The sequence below is a fragment of the Leucoraja erinacea genome, chromosome 1 (genome assembly GCF_028641065.1).
Source record: "Leucoraja erinacea ecotype New England chromosome 1, Leri_hhj_1, whole genome shotgun sequence".
NCBI classification, from domain to species: domain Eukaryota; kingdom Metazoa; phylum Chordata; class Chondrichthyes; order Rajiformes; family Rajidae; genus Leucoraja; species Leucoraja erinaceus.
The window spans coordinates 139,814,927-139,842,262 of NC_073377.1; the positions used below are offsets into that span (position 1 = coordinate 139,814,927).

At 43.2% G+C, this 27,336-nt stretch overlaps 1 protein-coding gene across 4 annotated transcripts; it reads left to right on the forward strand.

Moving 5' to 3' along the window:
* Positions 1-1,072: 1,072 nt before the first annotated feature.
* On the forward strand, positions 1,073-26,889 carry LOC129702657 (caspase-6-like). Of its 4 annotated transcripts, none has more exons than XM_055644568.1 (4): positions 1,073-1,222; positions 19,833-19,869; positions 24,350-24,499; positions 26,759-26,889. In XM_055644568.1, exons 1-4 carry the CDS (start codon positions 1,204-1,206, stop codon positions 26,844-26,846), a joined length of 294 nt encoding a protein of 97 aa, XP_055500543.1. In that variant the 5' UTR covers positions 1,073-1,203; the 3' UTR covers positions 26,847-26,889. The 4 variants fall into 4 exon arrangements, with proteins under 4 accessions (XP_055500543.1, XP_055500537.1, XP_055500519.1 ...); XM_055644562.1 differs by having other exon boundaries at positions 19,833-19,868; positions 24,343-24,499; XM_055644544.1 differs by having other exon boundaries at positions 1,089-1,228; positions 19,833-19,868; positions 24,343-24,499.
* Positions 26,890-27,336: the final 447 nt, after the last annotated feature.

Genomic DNA, 27,336 nt, shown 5'->3' on the forward strand with positions numbered 1-27,336 from the left:
AAGATAGACACAAAATGCTGGAGTAACTCAGCGGGACAGGCAAGAGGTTACACAGAAAAGCTGGAGAAACTCAGCTGGTGCAGCAGCATCTATGGAGCGAAGGACATAGGCAACGATTCGAGCCGAAACCCTTCTTCAGACTGATCAGGGGCGAGGGAGGGTGGGGACAAGAAAGGGAAAAAGACGAGTAGCCAGAAGGTTGGGGGTGGGGAGGAGACAGCAGGGGAGCTGAGGAAGGGGAGATCTCTGGAGAGAAGGAAAGGGATCATGTTTCGCATCAAGACCATTCTTCAGGCATACTGATTGTATGCCTCATTGTCACCTTCTCCCCAGTTTACAATGAACCGTTCTACCTTGACACTGTCTGCTTTGAACTGTCGTTTTCACACCATACCCTTCCATATCTATAGCCTCCCTCTCCCCAGACTCTCAGTCTGAAGGAGGATCTCGACCTGTAACCTGTCACCTTATTCCTTCTCTTCAGAGATGCGGCCTATCCCACTGAGTTAGAAACATAGAAAATAGGTGCAAGAGTAGGCCATTCGGCCCTTCGATCCAGCACCGCCATTCATTGCCGTTCATCCAGAATCAGTACCCTGTACCTGCTTTTACCCCATATCCATTGATTCCGTTAGCCCTAAGAGCTAAATCTAACTCTTGAGTTACTCCAGCATTTTGTGTCTATCTTTGGCTTAAATCAGCATGTGCCATTCGTTCTTACACATTGTCATCTTATTCCTTCTCTCTAGAGATACTCATTCCTTCTCTCTAGAAATGCTCATTCAGAATTGGTATCCTGTTCCTGCTTTTACACCATATCCCTTCATCCCGTTCGCCATAAGAGCTAAATCTAACTCTCTCTTGAGTTATTCCAGTATTTTGTGTCTATATTTTTCTTAAACCAGCATGTGCAGTTCCTTCTTACTGTAAGATGACACTTTCATCTTATGCCTTCTCTCCAGATACGCTCATTCCTTCCCTCGAGGGATGTCCCACTGAGTCACTCCAGCATTGTGTGTCTGTCTTGCTGACTGACAACCAGTGGGCCAATTGTTGCCAGAGAGGCGGGGAGAAGAGGTGGGTGGGGGCAGAACCTCGGCGTCCCAGGAAGTGGCTTCTCCGACTGGGACAAAGGACAAGTGTGTGCAGTGTGGACTGTGCAGGTGAAGGGAGCGGAGAGGCACCGAGTCCCGATTTGGAATCATGGCAGACGCGACCAAAGGTGAGGGTGAGATCCCTTGTAACATCTGGGGGCGGCTGCGTTCATTCACCGGGGACAAGTCACAGCGGCTCTTTTGTGTGGTTTACACCGAAACCAGACACGCACAAATGCTGGAGTAACGCCGGACACACAGTGAAGTTGTTTGGCAAAAGAAACAAACGCGTTTCTCTTTGCACATTCAAAAGGCTACTGAAAGTTGGAAAGAGCTTGCAGGGACTTGGGGAATGGGTGGAGTGGTGGACTGTCTGGATTGTTCCTATGTCTGAAGAAGGGTCTCGACCCGAAACGCCACCCATTCCTTCTCTCCAGAGATGCAGCCTTGTCCCGCTGAGTTACTCCAGCATTTTTGTGTCTATTTGCGCTCCTCAGTAACCTTTGGACATAGTTGATATTTTAGTTTGCGGCACAATATGTCTCAGTCTGAACATCCACTGGCCCCTTTGCCTCCACCTGTGTGCAGCCTGAGCCGCTGAATTCTTCCTGCGGGTTATTTTGGGCACCAGACAAAAAACAACATGATCTCACTGGAGACCGGGCAAGGCACGCCTCCCTACCTGGGTCTATCCAAACAAAGGACTACCTTCAAATGCCCCCCCCCAGCCTTGCCCCATCCTGATAGACAATAGGTGCAGGAGTAGGCCGTTCGGCCCTTCGAGCCAGCACCGACATTCAATGTGATCATGGCTGATTATCCACAACCAGTACTCCGTTCCTTCCTTCTCCCCATATCCGTAACTCCGCTATCCCTAAGAGCTCTATCTAACTCTCTCTTGAAAGCATTCCAGAGAACCTGCCTCCACCGCCCTCTGAGGCAGAGAATTCCACACACTCACAACTCTCTGTGTGAAAAAGTGTTTCCCACATCTCCGTTCTAAATGGCTTACCCCTTATTCTTAAACTGTGACCCCTGGTTCTGGACTCCCCCAACATTGGGAACATGTTTCCTGCCTCTAGCGTGTCCAAACACTTTATAATCTGATATGTTTCAATAAGATTCCCTCTCATCTTTCTAAATTCCAGTGAATACAAGGCCACTCACTCCAATCTATCAACATATGACAGACCCGCCATCCCGGGATTTAACCTTGTAAACCTACGCTGCACTCCCTCAGTAGGAAGAATATCTTCCTCAAGTCTTCCTCAGTGATGGGAGCATCACTGTGCATTATCAGTGAACAAAGCTTTGAAACCATTCACACACACCATCCTCAACAGCCTCCCACTGCCCACATCACAGTGTAACGAGGGAAGGCTGGAACTCCAATTGATGGCCACTGCTACGGGTACTGTAAATCTAAGACACCAAACAAATGTATCTTTGCAGTAAATTAATAATATGCTGACCAGTTAATGCAAGTGTTTTGTGGAGGAAGGAACTGCAGATGCTGGTTTACACCGAAGATAGACACAAAATGTTGGAGTAACTCGGGGGCGACAGGCAGCATCTCTGGAGAAAAGCAATAGGTGACGTTCCGGGTCGAGACCCGTCTTCAGACCGAGTCAGGGGAAAGGGAAATGGGAGATATAGACGATGATATAGAGAGATATAGAACAAATGAATGATAGATATGCAAAATAGTAACAGTGATAAAGGAAACAGTCTTAGCTGTGTGCTAGGTGAAAATGAGTTACAGACAATGAGACTCAACAAGATGACTTTGAAGCTGGTACAACGTAGGTGGGTTGGGATGGAGAGAGTGGGAATGCAGCCGCAGGGGTTACTTGAAGTTAGCGAAATCCATTTTCATAACACTGGGTTGTAAGCTGCCCAAATGAAATGTATTCCTCCAATTTGCGTTGGGCCTCTGACAATGGTGGAGGCCGAGGACAGAAAGGTCACTTTGGGAATTAAAGTGTTTGGCATCTGGGATACCAGGTAGGTCGAAGGTGTTCAGTGAAATGATCGCCCGGTCTATATTTGGTCTCGGCGATGTATGAGAATCCACATTTTTTAAAAAAAAAATTTTATTTTATTTTTATTAGAAGTACGGTAAGTTACAATAATACACAACACATATGTCTTAATACATTTTTTGTACCGCTTCATTTTTTGAGCTTTAAAAAAAAGATAGAAGTAAAGGAAGTAAGGAAAGTGCGCAAGAGTCGTGAAGGTGCAGGAGAGTGTTGAGAAAAGAAAGCCCCTTAGAAAAGAAGTTAGAGAAGGAAGTAAAGAAAGAAAGTAGACCCTAGAAAAGAAGGAAAAAGAAAGGAGAAACAATCGCTCTATTATAACATTAAACTCCGCAGAAAGGGGACTACCAACCAAGTCTGTTTTTGTTGTTTTGCCCCCCGTTGCCAGATCCTGGTACCCTTTATTTATTTATTTATTTATTTATTTATTTATTTATTTAATTACTATTGCACCTTATGCTTGTAATAGTTCCAAAAACGTAGACCACGTCTTTTGGAATTGGTCTGCTTTGCCTGCTAAGAGGAATCTCATCTCTTCCAGATGTAATGTTTCAAACATATTTGATATCCACATTTTTATTGTTGGTGTGGGCGCATTTTTCCAGATTTTAAGTATAAGCTTTTTTCCCATTATTAGCCCGTAATTGAGTAAATTCTTCTGAAACACGTTTAGTTCAGGGTTACCTTCCGATATTCCAAAAATGATCCATTCTGGTTTTGGTACCAGTTTTATTTTGATTAATTTTGTAAAGATGTCGAATATTTCATTCCAGAATGTTTGGATTTTTGTACAAAAAACAAAAGAATGCGCTATGGTAGCTTCTTGACACAGACATTTATCACAGATGGGTGAGACATTAGGGAAGAGTTTATTTATTTTAGTTTTTGAATAATATAGTCTATGTAATGTTTTGAATTGGATGAGAGTATGTCGTACGTTGATCGAACATTTATGCACCTGTAGTAAGTGATTATCCCAGCTCTCTTTTGAAATTTTTATAGCTAATTCGTGTTCCCAGTCTCTTCTAATTCCATCAGTTGTGGGTATTTCTATGTTTAAGATGATGTTATATAAGTACGATATTAGATTCGCTGATTCCGCCTTTGTCTTCATTGCTTCATCCAGTAAGTCTGTAGGCATATTATGATAGTCTTTTGTGTATTTTTTCAGATAATCACGAATTTGAAGATATTTAAAATATTGATTATTTTTCAAATTATATTTCAGTTGTAGTTGTTGAAATGATAGTAATTTTCCCAATTCATACAGATCTCCGAGCGTTTTGATTCCCATTCTTTCCCATTGTATAAATGATTTGTCTATAATTGATGGTTTAAACGATGGATTATTAACTATTGGTATTAAAAGAGATAGGTTTCTTAATTTTAGATTCTGTTTTATTTGTTTCCATGTTCTAATTGTGCTATGTATAATTGGATTTTTATTATAATTTTTGTTATTCAGATGTATTGGTGAGAGGAGAGTCGCTCCTATATTACACGGAGAGCAGTCCTCTCTTTCCATTACAATCCAGTCCACCTGCTGGGCAGAATTGTCCAGCAGGTGAATCATATTTTTAATATTTACTGCCCAATTATAATACATAAAGTTAGGGAGCGCTAGACCACCCAACTCTTTTCGTTTATTAAGGTGTGCTCTTTGTATTCTATGGGATTTATAATTCCATATAAAATTTGTAATGTCTGAGTCCAATTTTTTGAAAAACTTTTTTGGGAGATATATAGGTATTGATTGAAATAGGTATAGAATTTGTGGTAAAAAGATCATTTTTATAGCGTTTATTCTGCCTATTAGGGACATCGGAAGTGTTTTCCAGAATTTAATCAAATTATTTAGTTTCTTAAGTAAGGGATTATAATTGGCTTTAAACATATCATGGTAGTTTCTAGTAATTTCAATTCCCAAATATTTGAATTTTTCTGTGGCTATTTTAAAGGGGAATTTCCGGAGGTGTGTTGAGTCTTTTGGTTTTATCGACATAATTTCACTTTTGTTCCAGTTTATTCTATATCCTGAGAAGGATCCAAAGTCCTCAATTAAATTTAATATGTTTGGTATACTAATTTGTGGTTTTGTGATGTACAATAGTACATCGTCGGCATATAAAGATATTATGTTATTTGAGTATTTTGTATTATAACCATAAATATCCGGGTGTGTTCTTATTTTTTCAGCAAGGGGTTCAATTACCAAAGCAAATAACAGTGGTGATAGTGAACATCCTTGTCTATTGCCCCTTGATAATTCAAATTTTGTGGATAGTATATTATTAGTTAGTATTCTAGCCGTGGGTTTGTTATATAATAATTTTATCCATGCGATGAAGTTCTCTCCCATTTGGAATTTTTGCAATACTTTAATCATATAATCCCATTCTACTTGATCAAGCTTTTTCTGCATCCAGTGAAATGATAGATAACTCTTGGTCATGAGATTTATGTGAGTGCATTATGTTAAGCAAGCGTCTCAGATTATTGAATGAGTGTCTCTTAGGTATAAATCCTGTTTGATCCTCATTTATCAATCTACTAACATACTTGCTTAGTCTTCTGGCTAGTGTTTTCGCTATTATTTTTTGATCCGTATTTAACAAAGCAATAGCTCTATATGATCCTGGTTCTTCTATATTTTTATCTTTTTTAAGTATTAATGTGATCGTTGATTCTGCTAATGTTTCAGGTAAGCTTTGCTCTTTAAAAGCATATGTATACATTTTCTGTAAGCGTGGAGTAACTATGTCGTAAAAGGATTTATAGAATTCATTACTGAATCTGTCTGGTCCTGGTGTTTTTCCGTTCTTAAGTGTTTATTGTGTCTTCTATCTCCTTAGAAGTAATTTATGCTCCCAGTTCCTCTTGTTCCCTCAATTCTAATTGAGGGAGGTTACAATTATCCAGAAATGCTGAAACTTTATTATTGACTATTGACGTTTTAGATGTGTATAGATTCTGGTAAAATTGAGCAAATCTTTTATTGATATCCTTGGGTAGTGTTAATAATTCCCCTCTATCTGATTTAATCTTTAGTATTACATTCTCTTTTTCCTGATTTTTTTCAATTGGCGTGCTAGAAGTTTGTGGGGTTTGTCCCCGAATTCGAAATGTTCTTGTTTTGTAATTTGAAATAGTGTTATAACTTTCTCTGACAATAATTTGTTTAGCTTGAATTTCAATAGTAGAATTTAATTATGTTTATCCATAGTTGGATCTTTAGCATTATCTGTATCTAATTGTATCTAATCCACATCTTAAACAACGGATACAGTCGATGAGGTTGGAGGAGGTGCAAGTGAACCTCTGCCTCACCTGACAGGACTGTCGGGGTCCCTGGACAGAGTTGAGGGAGAAGGTATAGGGACGGGTGTTGTGGTTGCAGGGGAAAGTACCCGGTGGTTTGGGTGGGAAGGAATGAGTTAACCAGGGAGTTGCGGAGGGAACGGTCTCTGCGGAAGGCGGAAAGGGTTGTAGATGGGAAGGTGTGGCTGGTAGTGGGATCCCGTTGGAGGTGGCGGAAGTGTCAGAGGATTATGTGTTGTATACGATGGCTGGCGGGGTGAAAGGTGAGGACCAGGGGGACTCTCTCTGTCCCTGTTGTGACAAGGAGGAGCAAGGGCGGAGCTGCTGGGTTCTGAGGAGACGCGTGTGAGGGCCGTTTTCACTTATTCTGTCCATAAATGTGGATTGGTCCGGAAAGTACCCCACTTTTTTATCTTTGGATGATTTATAATTGAATGCATAAAATTATATTTAGAGTCATACAGCATGTAAACAGGCCCTTGGCCTTCTTTATGTCCAAATGTTGCTCCTCGGGTTCCTATTAAATCTTTCCAAAGTTATGTCCTCTGGTTCTTGATTCCCCTACTCTGGATAAAAGACTATCCATTTACTTAATCTATTCCCCTCGTGATTTTATACACTTCTATAAGATCACCCCTCAACCTCCTACACTCCATGGAATAAACTCCTAGCCTGCCAAATCTCTCCCTATAGCTCAGACCCGCAAGTCCTGGCAACATCCTTGTGTATCTTCCCTGTTTCATTTAGCTTAGAGATATAGCGTGTAAACAGGTCCTTCGGCCCACCGAGTCCGCACCGACCAGCGATCCGCACACATTAACACTATCCTACACACACTAGGGCCAATTTACACTTATACCAAGCCAATTAACCTACATACATGTACGTCTTTGAAATGTGGGAGGAAACCGAAGATCTCTGAGAAAACCCACACGGTCACGGGGAGAATGTACAAACTCCGTACAGACAGCACCCGTCGTCAGGATCGAACCCGAGACTCCGGCACTGTAAGGCAGTAGCTCTACCGCATCCGCCCTCTTAAAGGCACAATAAGATGATCATTCTGCCCACCTATCAGATCCAATAATATTTGAATTGTTTTGAATATCTAAATTAGAATTGAGACAGAAGGTCAAATTAGTCAATATTTTGTTTCATTTATTGGGCAAAGTGGAAAGTAATATTTTCTGCTGCAATTATTCAGGTTAAAGGAAACATAAGTATTAGTTGCTGCTTTGTTGTTATTTATTTTCAAAATCTATTTGAGGCAGATAAATACTAAAACAAGTGTACATTACGAAGCAGTGCATGCCCCAGAGCTGATGTGGCGATATGTGTAAAAGGCAGGAGTGCTTATTGTGAGATATTATGTTACGCTAATGGGCCTGTCCCACTTAGGAGACTTTTTAGGCGACTGCAGGAGACTCTGCGCTCGCCTCATGTTCGCCATATGTTGGTTGTCTGGGGAGTCATGGTCGTGAGGAGTTCCCCCATTATGGTCGCCGTGAATTTTTCAACATGTTGAAAAATTAGCGCCGACCGGAATGAAGCCGCCATGAAGCGTAGCGAGAATTCTCGTGCCGTAGGAGGTCCCTATGGGTTGCCATGTTAATGTCCGCCGAGCTTCACAGCCGTGTATCTCTGGCTTCTTAAAAGTTGTCTCCACTCCCTCTTCCCACCCCGTCTCCCCCCCCTCTTTTAAAGGACTTAAGTGACCCTTCCCGTACACTGTGCTTTCGCCATCTTGATTACAGCGCCAACTTTCCTGTTCATCGCGATGTGTGTCTGAATCACATTGGGTTTGCACCGTGTGAATTTCACTCAGACAGCGCTCCCCCCGCTTGCCCTGTCCCCCGCCTGCATAACGGGCTGGTGAAGGAAGCGATGTGTGTGTGTGTGTGTGTGTGTTCCACTCTGACAGTCGCCGTTCCAGTCACCGGTTTTTCAGCGACCTTTAGTGGGTCAGGCCCATAAGGAAAGTGTGCAGTTCAACTCTCATCTTGTCATTTTGTCTTTTCCATCCTCTTTTTTTACACAAATTGATGGAACTGTTGCAGATAAACAAGATGCCCCCCGTGATATCTCGCCTAGTTATTTTACAATCATGTAGAAACAAGGAACTGCAGATGTTGGTTTAAAAAAAATAGACACAAAGTGCTGGAGTAACTCAGCAAGTCGAGCAGCATCTCTGGAGAACTTGGATGATGATGTTTTTGTTTCGGGACCAGTCTGAAGAAAGGTTCCAACCTGAAACATCACTTATCCATGTTCTTCAGAGATGCTGCCTGTCACTTTGAGTTACTCAAGCCCTTTGCACCTTTTACTAGCTCACAATGTAGATCATTCCCAACCTTTTAAGACACTAGGACAATCATAGAAAGTTGGCAATTGTAAATGCAACAAAGGAAAGGGGAAATGGTGAATATAAATGATGTTAAACATTGTTCTGCACTGATTAAAAATGAGGAGAAAAGTGACTCAGTGCACCAGAATCACGTCATTCCTATAGTGCTGTGACCAGAATTGCTCTCAATATTTCATTGTGACATAATCAATATTTTATAAAGTTGTACCAAGATTTTCCTGCACTTGTATTCAATGCCCTGGCTTTTGATGCCAAACGTGTCTTCTGCTGCCTGAATGACCCTATTACAAGCACTGTCTCTTTTAGGGATCGTTGGACATCTGCACTTTGCTCCTCAACACTGCCTAAGCCCCGACCTTTCATATTCTATGTCCCATCCTTATCTGAGCCCCACCCTCACCAACTTGCATCAACATGCATCACTTCATGTTTATCAGGATTTTATTGCATCTGCCATTGCCCTGCCCAATTTACCAGCTGACCAGTTTCATTCAGTCTTTAAGAATCTAAGAACCTGAAGCAGGAGGAAGCTTTTTGCTTTAAACACCATTCAGTAAGATTCTCGCTGATATTTTACTTCTGACATTTACTTGCGGTAGCCACCATGCTAGATTCCTTTCACATCTACAATAAAAATTATATCTGTCATAAATATACATTAATTACCCTAAGTTCCCTTGAGAAGAGAGTTCCAAAAGTTCACGGTGCTCTGGGTGGAACATTTATTTTGTACACCGTCCAGAATAGCCAACACCTGGTTCTAGAGATCACAGCCAGGTGAAGCATCATTCCTTGTGTATGAAGGAACTGCAGGTGCTGGTTTAAATCGAAGATAGGCACAAAAAGCTGGAATAACTCAGCAGGACAGTCAGCATCTCAGGAGAGAAGGAATGGGTGATGTTTCGGGTCTGAACAAGGGTCTCGACCCGAAACATCACACATTCCTCTCCAGAGATGCTGCCTATCCCGCTGAGAAAGAGCATCCCTCAGCATTTCTTCAATGCCTGTCAGAATATTCTTTATTTCTGCACGGTAACTGTTTCATCCTCTCGTTGATTGTAGGCATTGTGTGCTTATTCAATTTTTAAATCCTGTCGTGGAATGAATCTGTACTGCTGTACATCTTTACACATCACAAGTATATTCTTTGTGGGGTGGGGAGGTTAGATTTATACACACCATTCCAAGTGTGGTCTCACCAGCATCTTCCATAACTGGATCAAAGTACAGTGTATGTACTCGGATACTAAAATCCTCAAACACAGAATCCTTGTGTACTAAATCATGAGAGGAATAGATCGGGTAGATGCACAGAGTCTGTTCCCCCAGAGTAGGTGAATTGAGGACCAGAGGGCATTGGTTTAGGGTGAAGGGGGAAATAGATTTAATAGGAATAGGGGTAACTTTTTCACACAAAGGGTGGTGGAACAAGCTGCGAGAAGAGGTAGTTGAGGCTCGTGTGGGCGAGTTGGGCAGAATCAGAATCACACTTTATTCGCCAAGTATGTTTTGCAACATACGAGGAATTTCATTGGCCAGGTCAGTCATACAATTAAATGCAACAGAACACTCAAAAACACGTTTTAACATGAACATCCACCACGGTGGCTCCTAAACATTCCTCACTGTGATGGAAGGCAAAATAAATTTCAAGTCCCTTCCCTTAGTTCTCCCTCGGTCGTGGGCCTCGAGCCCCTGCTGACGGGATGATCTTGACTCCCGTAGCCGGCGGCATTTTGGGCCCTCCGCGTCGAGGCGATCAGCTCCCGCATCGGGGGGGAAGTCAGCTCCCCTGCATTGGATGATCGAACCTCGCATCACGCTGGTCGAACATTCTGCAGCTTTGGAGCTCCCGAGTAGCCTCTCACGAGACTGCCAGCTCTTGATGTTTAAAGTCTGCGGTGGTCACGGTGGGAGCGATCCCAGGCAAGGGATCGGCTCCGATGTGAAGTCCGCGCCCCACGGTGGGGCTCATGACAGTCTGAGGAGGCCTCCAGCTCCAGCAATGGAAGGCTGCAGAGTGCCTGGAGAATGTGATCCGTAAAATAATCACATGGTAGGAACTTGAAAAAAAAACCCCCCCCCCGATCCCCACCCCCCTCCCCAACGTAAAACAAACCGGAGAACATTCAAACAAACTTTTAACACTAAAAAAACCGAAAAGAATGGAAAAACAAACGGACTGCAGGCAGAGCATCCATCTCCCCGGCGTCCCTGGTGGTCTATAGCTGGGCCTGTTCCACATTGTATCACTCTATGACTCTATGAGAAGGAAGACGTATCATTTGTCTTGCAAATGTTTGGTGTACCTGGATGTTAATTAATGGTAATTCCAATTAAATGATTCCAAGATCCTCCTTCCGTCCAAGTCTGATGAAAACCTTTCTCAAAGGCACAGAACATCATGCCTGCTGGTCATGACTTCTTTCCAAAACAGTCAGTGTTTACATGACTCACTGGAAAACCCCATGAGGGGAAGGGGATAGAACTTGTTTCATTTATAAAATCATGTGCCCAACATTTTAAAGTAGCAGGATAATACAGTAATTTTCTTATCATTTATTAATTTCTCCTTGAGGCACTTTTAAAAAAAGGTTAATCCAGAGCAGATATAACATTCACAAAGTTTGCCCTCGCAGCTACTATATTTGAAATGTAGGAAACTTTTATTAACATTTCAAAGCAACTAAAATGAAGAAAAACTTTGCATCTAATTCATACTCTGGAGATGGTCCAAGTGAATTTGAGTGCCGGATGGAAATTAGTGGTGATGTTGATGAAGTCAGTTGATGAGTTCTGCATGGGTGCAGGAGGTAGCACCAATGCAGTCGTCAATTTAGCTGAGGTAAAGTTCGGGGTCGGTGTACACCTGGAACGGGGAACCCCCGACCTCTACCTCCGCTACATTGACGACTGCATTGGTGCTACCCCCTGCACCCATGCAGAACTCATTCACTTCATCAACTTCACCACTAATTTCCATCCGGCACTCAAATTCACATGGACCATCTCCGACATCTCCCTACAGTTTCTAGATCTCACTATCTCCATCACAGGAAACAGACTATTGACCGACATCTATTATAAATCTACTGACTCCCATAACTATCACAAGCCACACTTCTTCCCACCCACCCTGCTTCCTGTAAAGACTCTATCCCCATCTCCCAATTCCTCCGTCTACGCCGTAACTGCGCCCAGGATGAGGTGTTCCACACCAGGGCATTGGAGATGTCCTCATTCTTTAGGAAATGGGGTTTCCCCTCTTTCATTATAGATGAGGCTCTCACTAGAGTCTCCTCGATACCCCGCATCTCTGCTCTTACTCCCCCTACCCCCCACCCCCCCCCAATTCATAGCAAGGACAGAGTCCGCCTTGCCCATACCTTCCACCCCATCACCCATCGCATGCAGCAAATAATCCTCCAACATTTTCGCCACCTCCAACGGGATCCCACTAATGGTCACATTTTCCCACCTCCTCCCCTTTCTGCTTTCCACAGAGACCGTTCCCTCCGAAACCACCTCCTCCCCGGGTACTTTCCCTTGCAACCGCAGGAGATACAGCACCTGTTCCTCTACCTCCCCCGTCGACTCCATAGGAACAGACACACTTGGACCATTGTGTACCGTCTGGTCACCCATCTGCAGAAAGAATCATTAAACTAGCAAGAGTGGAGACAAGATTCACGAGGATGACACCATGACTGGAGAGCTTGGGTTCGAAGTAGAAACTGGATAGGCTGGGTTTTCTGGAGTGAAGAGCATTGAGGAGTGACTTTGTAGAGGTGTATAAAATCAGAGGTGTATATACGGTGGATGGTCTCTGAATTTTTTTTTCTCCGAGCAGAAGAGTCTAAATGAGGGTGTCATTTAAAGTGAGAGGAGAAAGATTTAAATGGGACTCGAGGGAAAATGATTTCACACAGGAATTGTGCTACATTTGGCAATGGTGTAGGTGGGTATAATGATATTGTTTACAAGACATTCAGACAGCAACATGGATGGGAAAGATTTAGAAGGATATGGGTCAAATGCAAGCAAATAAGTCTTGGAGGGCATGGACAATTTGGGCCGAAGGACCTATTTCCACGCTGTATATATAACTCTGATTCTATGACTACCCATGAATTTAACCAGTGAGGCAGAGACTCACTTCACCTGCACCCTTTCCATCCTTGTTCACTGGATTTCAATTCTCACAATGTGGCCTCGCCTACATTAGTGAAAGCAAACATAGACTATGTATGGTGATCATTTGTGGAGTAGTAGGCCCACACAATGCATCCTAGTTTGCAGGTGATGTGTGGTCGGCTGCAAGCCTGGGCTATGTCATATGGAGGACAGGCTGTTGCCCATGCAGCACGTCCCCCCTCTCCACGTCACTGATCGATCCAGAGGAACAGCGGGGCCGTTATAGTTTGGCAACAGCGCTGTCGCAGGAGCTGCCAGAGCGAGGTTGTAGACAACGACGAACTGCCTTAGGGGCTCCGACTCCGGATTTTCTTTAGGTTTACTCCTGGAGCCTTTTCCATGGCTGGATATGGCCACTAGGCAGTGGAGGTTTTAAATCAGAGTTTTCCCTCTCGTAGATGGACTGCCTTCCCAGGCTGACGAGCCCCATCTGCCCGAGACTCGTGGGGGCGGGAGCATCTACCTTCCCGTGCACGTCTATAGCACCTGCCCACTGCCCATTTGTGGAACATCTGCATTATCTCTGCAACAACCCCCACGAACTTCTGTTTGTATTTTTAACTTCCCACTCCCACACAATCTTGTCCTTGGCCTTTTTCATTGCTGCTGAGAGGCCGAATGCAAGTTGGAAGAACAATATCAATTAGAACAATTAACATATGATGAGCGTTTGACGGCACTGGAGTTTAGAAGGATGAGGGGAGACCTCATTGAAAATATTGAACGGCCTGGATAGAGTGGATGTGGAGAGGATGTTTCTACTAGTGGGAGAGTCTGGGACCAGAGGGCACAACCACAGAATAAAAGGACGTAACTTTAGAAAGGAGTTGAGAAGGAATTTCTTTAGTCAGAGGGTGGTGAATCTGTGGAATTCATTGCCACAGGCAGCTGTTGAGGCCGTCAATGTATATTTCTTAAGGTGGGGATAGATACATTGTTGCTAAGTACATGCGTCAGGGATTATGGGGTGAAGGCAGGAGAATGAGCTTGAGAGGGAAAGATGGATCAGCAATGGATGAATGTTGGAGTAGAGTTGATGGGTCGAATGGTCTTGCTTTACTACTGGAACTTTAGACATGAATATCTTCTACTTCTTCCGTATGGCGTGCACAGCCTAAAGTTGTAGAACAACTTGTTCTATTTGATCTTATTTGATTGTGCAAGCCCGGTTGATTGCATTCGTGGAAACGGGGCGGACCATGTGAAGGTTGCAATCTTCCCACCCCTCATGAATATCTCTTGCAACACAACAGTATGAACAATGAATTTTCTATGTTCAAGTAACCCTTAGGGCCTGTCCCTCTTTCCCGAGTTACTCACGAATTCTCCTGAGTTTTCCCCTTGATTTGCCATAGGAGTGCGTAGATATATCGTAGCAGCTCGTTATGCGAGCCATCGGTACTCGGGGCATCAGGTAAGTTGGGACGTTTTTTCCGGCATGACATAAAAGTCCACGAGTAAAAAGATAGTCGGGAGGAGGAGTTCGTAGAACACAAAAATCATTTTTTTTAAGGTCCTTTCAACTCGGCAGAGGACTCGGGAAAGTGGGACAGGCTCTTTACCCCTGGAGTTTTTCTCCCACACACACACATTTCTCCACTGAGTTTCTCTCCCTTTTGTTTCCCATCCATCACCCACCAGTCCCATCTGCCCATTATAGACTATAGACGATAGACAATAGGTGCAGGAGTAGGCCATTCGGCCCATCAAGCCAGCAGCGCAATTCATTGTCATCATGGCTGATCATCCACATTCAGTACCCCGTTCCTGTCCTCTCACCATATCCCATGACTCTGCTATCTTTAAGAGCTCTATCTAACTCTCTTGAAAACATCCAGAGAATCGGCCTCCACTGCCTTCTGTGATAGAGATTTCCACAGATTCACAACTCTCTGGGTGAAAACGCTTTTCCTCATCTCCGTTCTAAATAGCCTACCCCTTATTCTTAAACTGTGAGCCCTGGTTCTGGACTCCTCCAACATCGGGAGCATTATTCCTGCATCTAGCCTGTCCAATCCCTTAAGAATTGTATACGTTTCTACAAGATCCCGTCTCATCCTTTTAATCCCAGTGAATGTAAGCCCAGTCGACCCATTCTTTCATCATATGTCAGTCCCGCCATCCCGGGCATTAACCTGGAGAACCTACTTTGCACTCCCTCAATAGCAAGAATATCCTTCTGAAAATTAGGAGACCAAAACTGTACACAATCCTCCAGGTGTGGTCTCACTAAGGCCCTGTACAACTACAGTAGGACCTTCTTGGTCCTATACTCAAATCCTCTCGTTATGAAGGCCAACATGCCATTTGCTTTCTTCACAGCCTGCTGTACCTGTATGCTTGCTTTCAGTGACTGATGTACAAATACACACAGGTCTCGTTGCACCTCCCCTTTTCCGAATCTGACAGCATTCAGATAATAATCTGCCTTCTTGTTCGTGCCACCAAAGTGGATAACCTCACATTTATCCACATTATACTGCATCTGCCATGCATCTGCCCACTCACCCAACCTATCCAAGTTACCCTGCAGCCTCATAGTATCCTCCTCGCAGCTCACACTGCCGCCCATCTTTGTGTCATCCATAAACTTGGAGATGTCACACTTAATTCCTTCGTCTAAATCGTTCATATATAATGTAAATAACTGGGGTCCCAGCACCGAGCCTTGCGGCACACCACTAGTCACTGCCCACCATTCTGAAAAAGACCCGTTAATTCCTACTGTTTGCTTCCTGTCTGCCAACCAGTTCTCTATCCATGTTAATACCCTCCCCCTCAATACCATGTGCTCTAATTTCGCACACTGATCTCTTGTCAAAGGTTTTTTGAAAGTCCAGATACACCACATCTGCTGGCTCTCCCTTATCCATTCTACTTGTTACATCCTCAAAAAAATTCCAGATGATTAGTCAAGCCCTTCATAAATCCATGCTGACTTTGACCGATCTCGTCATTGCTTTCCAAATGCGCTGCTATTACATCTTTAATAATTGACTCCAGCATCTTCCCCACTACCGTGTCAGGCTAACTGGTCTATAATCCCCTGTTTTATCTCACCCTCCTTTCTTAAAAAGTGGGGTTAAATTGGCTACCCTCCAGTCCACAGGAACAGATCCAGAGTCATAGACCATTGGCAAATGATCACCAATGCATCCACGATTTCAAGGGCCACGGCCTTGAGTAACCATATAACAATTACAGCACGGAAACAGGCCAACTCGACCCTTCTAGTCCGTGCTGAACACGTATTCTCCCCTAGTCCCATATACCTGCGCTCAGACCATACCTCTCCATTCCTTTCCCGTCCATATAACTATCCAATTTATTTTTAAATGATAAAAACAAACCTGCCTCCACCACCTTCACTGGAAGCTCATTCCACACAGCCTCCACTCTCTGAGTAAAGAAGTTCCCCCCCTCATGTTACCCCTAAACTTCTGTCCCTTAATTCTCAAGTCATGTCCCCTTGTTTGAATCTTCCCTACTCTCAGTGGGAAAAGCTTATCCACGTCAACTCTGTCTATCCCTCTCATCATTTTAAAGACGTCTATCAAGTCCCCCCTTAACCTTCTGCGCTCCAAAGAATAAAGCCCTAACTTGTTCAACCTTTCTCTGTAACTTAGTTGCTGAAACCCAGGCAACATTCTAGTAAATCTCCTCTGTACTCTCTCTATTTTGTTGACATCCTTCCTATAATTAGGCGACCAAAATTGTACCCCATACTCCAGAATTGGCCTCACCAATACCTTGTACAATTTTAACATTACATCCCAACTTCCATATTCAATGCTCTGATTTATAAAGGCCAGCACACCAAAAGCTTTCTTTACCACCCTATCTACACGAGATTCCGCTTTCAGGGAACTGTGCACAGTTATTCCCAGATCCCTCTGTTCACCTGCATTCTTCAATTCCCTGCCATTTGCCATGTACGTCCTATTTTGATTTGTCCTGCTAAGATGTAGCACCTCACACTTATCAGCATTAAACTCCATCTGCCATCTTTCAGCCCACTCATCCAACTGGCATAAATCTCTCTGTAGACTTTGAATATCTACTTAATTATCCACAACCCCACCTATCTTAGTATCAGCTGCATACTTACTAATCCAATTTACCACACCATCATCCAGAGTACTCTGGGGTGCAGACCATCAGGCACTGGGGATTTATCAGCCTTCAGTCCCAACAGTTTACCTCATGTGTTCTGTTTCTTTCCTTCCAGATTGCAGCATCCATAGTTTATTTTGTCTCCAAACTTCTCAGCTGCACTTGGAATAGAGAGAGAGAAGAACGGATAATAAGATAGAGAGCAGAGGGGGTGAAAGTCAGGAAAGATTAAATTACAAACGTTGTGACATTGCAAGATGGCAAATGCCTGGAGGAGTGACTAAGAATGCTGAGAAACTGGGAAAAAAAATGTTGAAAATGTTCTTGATATGAATCCTGCAGGTTATGTCATGCCTGCCTGGTTGGAGGTGCTATTCCTCGAGAATATCTTGAACTTGCCCGTCATTATACTTTCCACAAAGAACAAAGTTATGGTTTAAAATTTTTATTTGATCCAAATTAGGAAAAGTTAAATATTGTTCCATGTGGTTCTCAAATAAAAATGTTTCCAGTTCTAACACAATGGTGAGCTGCTTTGAGGTTTTTAACCCATAGTGGATATTTCAGATTTGGTTTAGATTAGAGATACAGTGCGGAAACAGGCCCTTCGGCCCATCGAGCCTGTACCGACTAGCGATTCCCGCACATTAACACTATCGTACACACACTAGGGACTTCTTCTTCTTGCGTTTGAGGCAGCAGAAGTTATGTAACGCCCTCCAGGCGCTGCAGCCAGTTAGGCCTTCCGCATTTAGCTGCAGCAGGGTGATGCCATCCGGTTCGACATCCTTAGGTGCCCGGCTTAAAAAGGGAGCATGCTCTGGGTTGGCGCCAAGTCGCGGCGACTGAAGTTGCATTAGTGCTGCAAGCTGCGGCGACTGAGGTTGCATTATTCCTGCTGCTGCCTCTGATTGTCGTCGTTGACCTGACTGAGGTCAGTTGACAGGGCTCACCACGGGGAGGTCGACAACATCAGCCCCGCACTAGGAACAATTTACAATTATGTCAATCCACCTACCAACCTACACATCTTTGGAGGTCACAGGGAGAACGTACAAACAAGCACCCGTAGTCAGGATCGAACCCGGTTCTCTGGTGCTGCAAGGTAGTAGCTCTACCGCGGCACCACCCAGCCGCCCAAATGGTGCTGCTACTTTTTTGTCCATCTATAGTTTGCCTGCATTGGGATCATATGCTCAACTATTTCAGTGTAAATGCCTCGTAACCAAAGTGATTTTTTCCGATTCCTCCACCTGTGTATTCTAGACATTGACCGCTCTATGTGTATATATAAAAAAAAACAATCCTCACATTAGATTAGATTAGATTCAACTTTATTGTCATTGCACTAATGCGAGTATAGGTACAACGAGATGCGTCAGGCCTGTGAGGTTAACCTGGGAGAGGTTAATGTGACAGGAAGGTATTTAAAGGAATACTATTACCCTGCTGACCTCACAGGCCTGACGCTAACTATCTTTTATACCCTTTTATCTGTATATATTTATTTGCCTATGTACTAGATTAATTTACCCACATTGTACATATTGTTTAACCAGTATTTTACTACTTTGCACTCTGATTAGCTAAACTGCATTTCGTTGTACATATACTGAGACCCGGGTTCAATCCCGACTACGGGTGTTGTCTGTACGGAATTTGTACATTCTCCCTGTGACCTGCGTGGGTTTTCTCCGAGATCCTCGGTTTCCTTCCACACTCCAAAGACGTTCAGTTTGTAGGTTAATTGTCGGGTAAATGTAGAAATTGTCCCTAGTGTGTGTGGGATACTGTTAATATGTGGGGATTGCTGGTCGACGCGGACCCGGTGGGCTGAAGGGCCTGTTTCCACGCTGTATCTCTAAACTAGATTAAAACTAAAATAAAACTCACCTGTCCTATCTCTGCTGAGTTTTATGGAAGGGAAAAGTTTAGTTTTAGTTTAGTTTAGAGAGACAGTGTGGAAACAGGCAATTCAAAAACCAAGATTTCCTATCCTCCAGTCTTGTACCCAACTTGTGGTTAAAGGTGATGTCTTTATGACCCCAGCCATATGCTTTTTTATTTTTAATTAGTACTAGACCAAGTGGGACCCGTTGGGTCCCGTTCCCCCAACGCAATATTCCACCACCCACCCATAGCCCCCAACTACGCAGGCCAAAAATTGTAACGCTTTCGTGTACCGTTTTTGCGCAAATACAAATTGGGCAAACACACGGACAAACAAACAAGATGAGAGTTTTAGTAATATAGAGATAAAGACCTGATAAATTGTTGGTATCTTGACTGCTTTATTATATTAAAATCTGCACAGATGACCATGGGAGTTAATGAATTCATTACTACACCAATTAGTAAAGATTGAAGGAAACAAAAGAAGGAACAGTTTGTCCTTGGTTTGGTTTTTAGTTTAGAGATGCAGTGTGGAAACAGCCGCCGAGTCCGCACCGACCAATGATCCCCTGTACTCTAGTTCTATCTTTCACACTAGGGATAATTTACGGAAGCCAATTAACTAACAAACCTGCACGTCTTTGGAATGTGGGACTAAACCGGAGCACCCGGAGAAACCCCACGTGGTCATAGGGAGAATGTACAAACACCATACCGACAGCACCCACGATCAGGATCGAACCCGGGTCTCGAGAGGTAAGGCAGCAACTCTACCGCTGGGCCACCGTGCTGATAGTAAATACTTTTCTTTTTCAGATACCAGTGAAGTTGACTTTCCGACAATCTTTCAAAGGTTTGTGATGGTTTTAATTATAACTATTTTAAATATGTGTATCCCATACCGTGGACATCAGTCCATTCTCCAGCTAGAGTTATGCCAATGATAATTGGAAATCAAACAAAAATCTTCAAATAAATTGAATGACTTTTGTTTGTTGGAAGAATATCTCCAATATTATTAATAATACAAAAATGTTGAAAAAAAGGGGGGGAAAACACTATTGTGTTTGCGTCCCTTAAAATATTCTCTCCTGCTGCTGTAGCACAATCTGCAGTGTATAGGTGGCATGGGGCAATCTCGCAGCAGTAGAAACGTTTTGCATTAAAAGCTGTAAATCAACCATATATGATCTGGATCATAAATGTCAATTTAGTGATGTCAATTCAGTCTGAAGATGGGTCTCGACCCGAAACGTCGCCCATTCCTTCTCTCCAGAGACGCTGCCTCACCCGCCAAGTTATTTCAGAATCTGAATCAGAATCGCACTTTATTCGCCAAGTATGTTTTGCACGAGGAATTTCAGCGGCCAGGTCAGTCATACAATTAAAAGTAACAGATCACTCAAAACACATTTTAACATGAAAATCCACCACAGTGACTCTTACGCATTCCTCACTTTGATGGAAGGCGAAATAAAGTTCAAGTCCTTTGTGTCTACCTTCAATTTTGTGTCTACCTTCAATTTAGTAACATATACTGATCATAAAGCTACCAAAGTAATTGGTGATTATAAATATGAATATGTCTGATGGCCTCTACCTACCATGCTCTCCTGATTCGGTAAAACTATTTTTGTTCTTCGTATGAATTTCAAATGTTATTGAATTCTCGTGACTTGATAAGTATGGCCGATCTCCGTCCAATTGATTTCATTTTCCATTGAATCCTTTTTCTGGAAGCTCATCTTCTTTCTGGGTCTTTAGTTTAGAGAATGGGGTGGGAACAGATCCTTTGGCCCAGCCAGTCCACGTCCACAGCCATCAATAACCATACACCACTTCAATATTATCCCACTTTCGCATCCTACACACTCGGGGCAATTTACAGAAGCCAATTAAACTACAAGTCCACATGTCTTTGGGATGTGGGGGGAAACCGGAGCACCCGGAGAAAGCCCACGCGGTCACGGGGAAAATGTACAAACTCCGCAGAGACAGCACCCGTAGTCAGGATTGAACTCTGGCTCTGTGAGGCAGCAGCTCTACTGCTGCGCCACTGTGTCACCCTGGTCAGTTTAGTTTAGTTCAGAGATGCAGCTTGGAAAAGGGCCGTTTGGTTCACCGAGTCCGCGCCAACCGGCGATTACCCGTACACTAGTTCTATCCCTGGGCCCATAGCAGAAGCATCCACATGGCGGGGCTGGAAACTGGAAATATCCTGTGCTAACTCTGCTACCACCATCATCTATTGCGACAAGTGATGGCTCCCACTGATTGTCGCCGGAATCTTGCGTCCTTTTCAGGACGGACGATGACAGCGAAGCCAACATTTGTAACAAGATGGACACGGAAAGAAGAAGAAAAATTCTATCCCTCACGTTCAGGCCAATTTACCGAAACCCTGCACGTCTTTGGAATGTGAGAGGAAACCAGAGCACCCGGAAAATACCAACCCGGTCACGGGGAGAACGTGCAGACTCCACACGGACAGCACCCGTAGTCGGGACCAAACCATTTCAGAGTTTGCATTGATAAGAATAGAAAACAGTCATCAAAACTAACAACATTTTGCATGTTTATATCTTGTCCAAATTATAAGGAATGTGAATGGAAAACATAAACCAGAGCAGTTAATAGCTCAGTGACAGATATAACTCTGCAATTGCAACATTTCTTCTTTCGTATGGCGTGCACAGCCTATAGTTGTTGGACAACTTGTTCTATTTGATCTTCTGTTTGTACACGTCGAGTTGATTGCATTAGTCGAAACAGGGCGGACCACGTGAAGGTTGCAATCTTCCACCCCAATTGCAACATGATAAAATGGACAATCATTATTGTTCTTCAAGCACGGAATATTTTTCTTACTCCTCAATTCAGAAGCAAGATGGCCTTAAATGTTGGAGGACCAAGTAGTTTCAATTGGAGCTTGAGTATGTGTAAATATAAAGCCGGAGGAATATGGGTGGAAGGGTCCAGGGAAAGGGGAAAGAGGGGAGATAAAAGTGAAATGTGGAAAAGATCATACAACATGGAAACGAGCTCTGGTCCAACTTGCCCACAGCTGCCAACATGTCCCATCTGTACTAGTCCCACCTGCCTGCATTTGGCCCACATCCCACTAGACCTGTCCTATCCATGTACCTGTCTAATTGTTTCTTAAATGTTGCAGGAGTCCATGCCTCAACTACCTCCTCGGTCAGCTTGTGCCAAACACCCACCACCATTTGTGTATAAAAGTTACTCCTCAGAATCCCATTAAATATTTTCCCCTACATCTTAAATCTATGTCCTCTGGTCCTCGATTCACCTACTCTGGGCAAGAGACTCCACACGATCTATTCCACTCTTGATTTTATACACCTCTATAAAATCACCCCTCATCCTCCTGCGCTCCAAGGAATAGAGTCACAGCCTACCCAACCGCCCCCTGTAGCTCAGACCCTCGACTACTGACAACATCCTCGTAAATCTTCTCTGGACCCTTTCCAGCTTGACAGCATCTTTCTTATAACATGGTGCCCAGAACTGATCACAATACTCTAAATGCGGCCTCACCTCTTATACAACTCACCGCAGTGCAGTGGTAGAATTGCTGCCTAACACCGAATGCAGCACCGGAGACCCAGGTTCGATCCTGACTACAGAGTTTGTACGTTCTCCCCGTGACCTGTGTGGGTTTTCTCTGAGATCTTCGGTTTCCACCCACACTCCAAAGATATACAGGTTTGTAGGTTAATTGGCTTTGTAAATGTATAAATTGTGCCTAATGGGTGTAGGATAGTGTTAATGTGCGGGGATTGCTGGTTGGCGTGGACCTGGTGGACCGAAGGCCGCGTTTCCGTGCTGTATCTCTAAACTAAACTAAACTTTAACATGACCTCCCAACATCTATACTCAATGCTCTGACTGATGAAGGCCAAATAGGTTGCCGTTTTAAAAATAGATAATTTTTTAGTGGCAGGTCTAGTCAAAGCCAGTTTTCTTCATAGTTGAGGAAGGTTTTCAACATATGCGTGGGAGGTGGTAGGAGGTTGCAGGTCACCTCGACCTTGATTTTTTTTTTTTGGGTGGCGGGCAAGGTCAGCAGAGGTTGCTGTTTAGGTCTCCTAAGTGGGACAGGCCCTTAACATTATCCGACACACTAGGGACAATTTACATTTTATACCAAGCCAATTAACCTACAAACCTGTACGCATTTGGAGTGTGGGAGGAAACCAAAGATCTCGGAGAAAACCCACTTGGTCACAGGGAAAACATACAAACTGAAGATCGCGGAAAAAACCTACGCGGTCACGGGGAGAAAGTACAAACTCCATACAGACAGCACCCGTAGTCAGGATTGAACCAGGGTCTCCATCACTGCAAGCGCTGTAAGGCAGCAACTCTACCGCTGCACCACTGTGCTGCCCATAAGATGAATAAAATCAAATAATATGTAAAACATTATTATGTAAACTACTGGAACGATCCATTAGCATTATAGAACATCAGAAAAGTCTGAAGAAGAGTCTCGACCTGAAACATCACCCATTCTTTCTCTCCGGAGATCCTGCCTGTCCCGCTGAGTTACTCCAGCTTTTTGTGTCTATCATCAGAAAAGGGTGATCAGGATGGTGTTTGTGATGGAAGGCTGTAGTTATGAGGAGCAATTGAATAGGCAAGGTTTACTTTCATTAGAACATAGGAGAATCAGGTCTGACCTTTGAAAGGGATGGAAATTATTATGAGGGACATAAATCGGGTCGATTGCCAGATTCTTCTATCCTATGAGGTAGAGGGGAATTTGACGATATTGGTTAAACCTGAAGAACAGGTTTTCTTGTGGTGGCTAATGGTAAGGAATGAGCTGCCATAGGAAGTAGCGAAGGCAGATACAATTATAATGTGAAACAGATATTTGGACAGGAACGAAGTAAAGAGAAACTGGATTTAAGGCAGATCGAGAAGGACGTTGAGCCCAAAGTGCCCGTTTCTAAGCTGTATTAGTCTAAAACTTTAATTTTCCTAATACCATACAATGGTAAAATAATAGAGTAGTTATTTGAGATACCAATCATTTCAAAATTGATTGGTATTTCAAAATTATTGATTATTTCAAAAAAATTCAAAATGATCGGTATCTCAAAATGATTGGTGCACTTCAAAATGTGCTTTTCAGGTGTTTCTACGAAAAATATAAATTGTTATAATTTCTGTTATCTCACCTTGTCTGATCTTTGATTACATTTCTCTTCCTTCGCTTGGTTTCACTTGCCATGGGTGTTTATTGCATCCAGTCAGATGCACTTTGTTATTTTTATCGAGTCTGACCCACTGTTTTTTTGTCACAGTGTTGATGCAATGGATCCAAGTGCCAAATACAACATGAAGCACAGCAGGCGAGGCGTTGCCCTGATCTTCAACCATGAGCACTTTTACTGGTATCTGGGAATGCCCAGCAGAGGAGGCACAAACGCGGACAGATTTAATCTGGAAAGAAGGTATTTCATCAGATATTTTACAGTTCTTCTCATTTGGTGATCCATTGTGGTTTAATGTTTTATGTGTCGTTCCTAACTGTCACTGTATGTCATTTGAGGAAGCACATTCTTGCTATTGAGGGAGTGCAGCGTAGGTTTACAAGGTTAATTCCCGGGATGGCGGGACTGTCATATGCTGAGAGAATGGAGCGGCTGGGCTTGTACACTCGAGTTTTGAAGGATGAGAGGGAATTTCATTGAAAGATATAAGATTATTAAGGGTTTGGACATGTTGGGGCAGGAAACATGTTCCCGATGTTGGGGGAGTCCAGAACCAGGGGACACAGTTTAAGAATAAAGGGTAAGCCATTTAGAACAGAGGCGAGGAAACACTTTTTCTCACAGAGAGTGGTGAGTGTGTGGAATTCTCCGCATCAGGGGGCGGTGGAGGCAGGTTCTCTGGATACTTTCAAGAGAGAGCTAGGTAGGGCTCTTAAAGATAGTGGAGACAGGGGATATGGGGAGAAGGCAGGAATGGGGTACTGATTGGGGATGATCAGCCATTGAATGGTGATGCTGGCTCGAAGGATCGAATGGCCTACTCCTGCACTATTGTCTATTGTCTATTATCGTGTTGTCACTTGTGGTCGGAGCACCAAGGCAAATTCCTTGTATGTGAATAAACTTATTAATTCATTTATACTTGTTCAGCACAACAATGAACTTTCATGTGTACTGTTTAAATATGTTATTGTTGCTTATTGTTCCTCATTGAAACTTACTGAATAGTGAAAGCCATGGATAGAGTGGATGTGGAGAGGATGTTTCCACTAGTGGGAGCATCCAAGACCAGAGGTTATAGCCTCAGAATTAAAAGATGCTCCTTTCGGAGGAGGAATTTCTTTAGCCAGAGGGTGATGAATCTGTGGAATTCTTTGCCACAAAAGGCTGTGGAGGCCAAGTCAATGGATATTTTTGAGGTAGAGATAGATAGATTCTTGATTAGGACCGGAGTCAAGGTTTATGGGAAGAAGAAAGGAGAGTGGGGTTAGGAGGAAGAGATAGATCATGATTGAATGAGACTACACTTGATGGGCCGAATAGCCAAATTCTGCTCCTATCACTTGTGACCTTATGAAGAACCCACACCGCCCAGGATACGCTCTCATTTCACTCCAACCATCGGGAAGAAGGTGTAGAAAATTGTAACGTCCAGGTTCGGGAACAGATTCTTCCCAAAAACCATCAGGTTAGACATTGTGAGACACTGACACTACAAACAGCCTGAGTTGTGCAAGGGTCTTTGGGCTCTGCTTGGCTTTACAGTATTTTTTCTGTTTGAATACTGTGTTTACAAACTTGTGTTGCTGCTGCAAGTAAGAATTTCATTATTCCATTTTGGAACATTTAGCAATAAAACATTCTTGATTCTGAAATTAAAACACCTATCATTTGTAAGTGTATTTAAAATTGCAATTTATTGTTAAAGATCATAACTGATTTATGAGATTAACCTAAATGAGCACACTGATGTCCTTGCTGTGGAGAAATGTCTATTTTTTAAATCGCCAGATTGAAGTAATTTTTAAACTCACTATATGTTGATTATTTTTATTGTTTGACTGGGTAGAAATATACAGTTTAGTAAGTGATTGGCACCAATTGCAAGCTAATGTCATTGAATATTATCCTTCTGTAAGAGTGGTAAGTTCTTGGTTTGATCTAACTAGTTTTCGTACAATTGCCAATGTATAATTGTACCATAGCATCATAGAGTGATACAGTGTGCGAACAGACCCTTCAGCCCAACTTGCCCACATGTCCCAGCCACACTAGCCCCACCTGCCCACGTTTGGTTCATGTCCAAACCTGTCCTATCCATGTACCTGTCTAACTGTTTCTTAAATGTTGGGATAGTCCCAGCCTCAACTACCTCTTCTGGCAGCTTGTCCAATACACCCGCCACCCTTTGTGTGAAAAAGTTACCCCTCAGATTCCTATTAAATCTTTTTCCCTTCACCTTAAACCAATATCCTCTGGTCCTCGATTCACCTACTCTGGACAAGATACTCTGTGTATCTGTCTGATCTATTCCTCAGATGATTATATTGTACATCCTCGTCAGGGATTAGTATAGGTAATAACCATCCTTACAGCATGTTTGTTCTTGACTGGGGATTGTTTACAACAAGGAAGATCCTATGGGGATGACTTTCTTAAAACAAAACTACATGAAGGCCACTATGAGACACTCAGCATATACCTTATGTATTTTAATAGGTTACAAGATCTCGGTTTCGATGTGTCTGCGTACGACAACCTCAAAACAATCGAAGTGTTGGAGACCATTCACAAAGGTAACACTTGAGCTTTAGTCACATTTGAACGGGCCATTGTATAAGGCTCTGGTTAGACCACACCTGGAGTATCGTGTACAGTTTTGGTCTCCTAATTTGAGGAAGGACTGTCATATCAGGAAAGATTGAAAAGACTAGGCTTGTATTCACTGTAATTTATAAGGATGATGGGGATCTTTTATAGAAACATATAACATTATAAAAGGACCGGACAAGTTAGATGAAGGAAAAATGTTCCCAATGTTGGTGGAGTCCAGAACCAGGGGCCACAGTCTTAGAATAAAGGGGAGGCCATTTAAGACTGAGGTGAGAAAAAACGTTTTTCACCCAGAGAGTTGTGAATTTGTGGAATTCCCTGCCACAGAGGGCAGTGGAGGCCAAATCACTGGATGGATTTAAGAGAGAGTTAGCTAGAGCTCTATGAGCTAATGGAATCAAGGGATATGGGGAGAAGGCAGGCACGGGTTATTGATTGGGGACGATCAGCCATGATCACAATGA

What these genes read in the sequence shown, in the direction of transcription:
- LOC129702657 (XM_055644544.1), top strand. Translation starts at nt 1,204, where the DNA reads ATGGCAGACGCGACCAAAGGTGAGG. An exon ending in CTTTCCGACAATCTTTCAAA is followed by an intron (nt 19,869 to 24,342) that starts GGTTTGTGATGG and finishes CACTGTTTTTTT; the next exon opens with GTCACAGTGTTGATGCAATG. An exon ending in AGATTTAATCTGGAAAGAAG is followed by an intron (nt 24,500 to 26,758) that starts GTATTTCATCAG and finishes GTATTTTAATAG; the next exon opens with GTTACAAGATCTCGGTTTCG.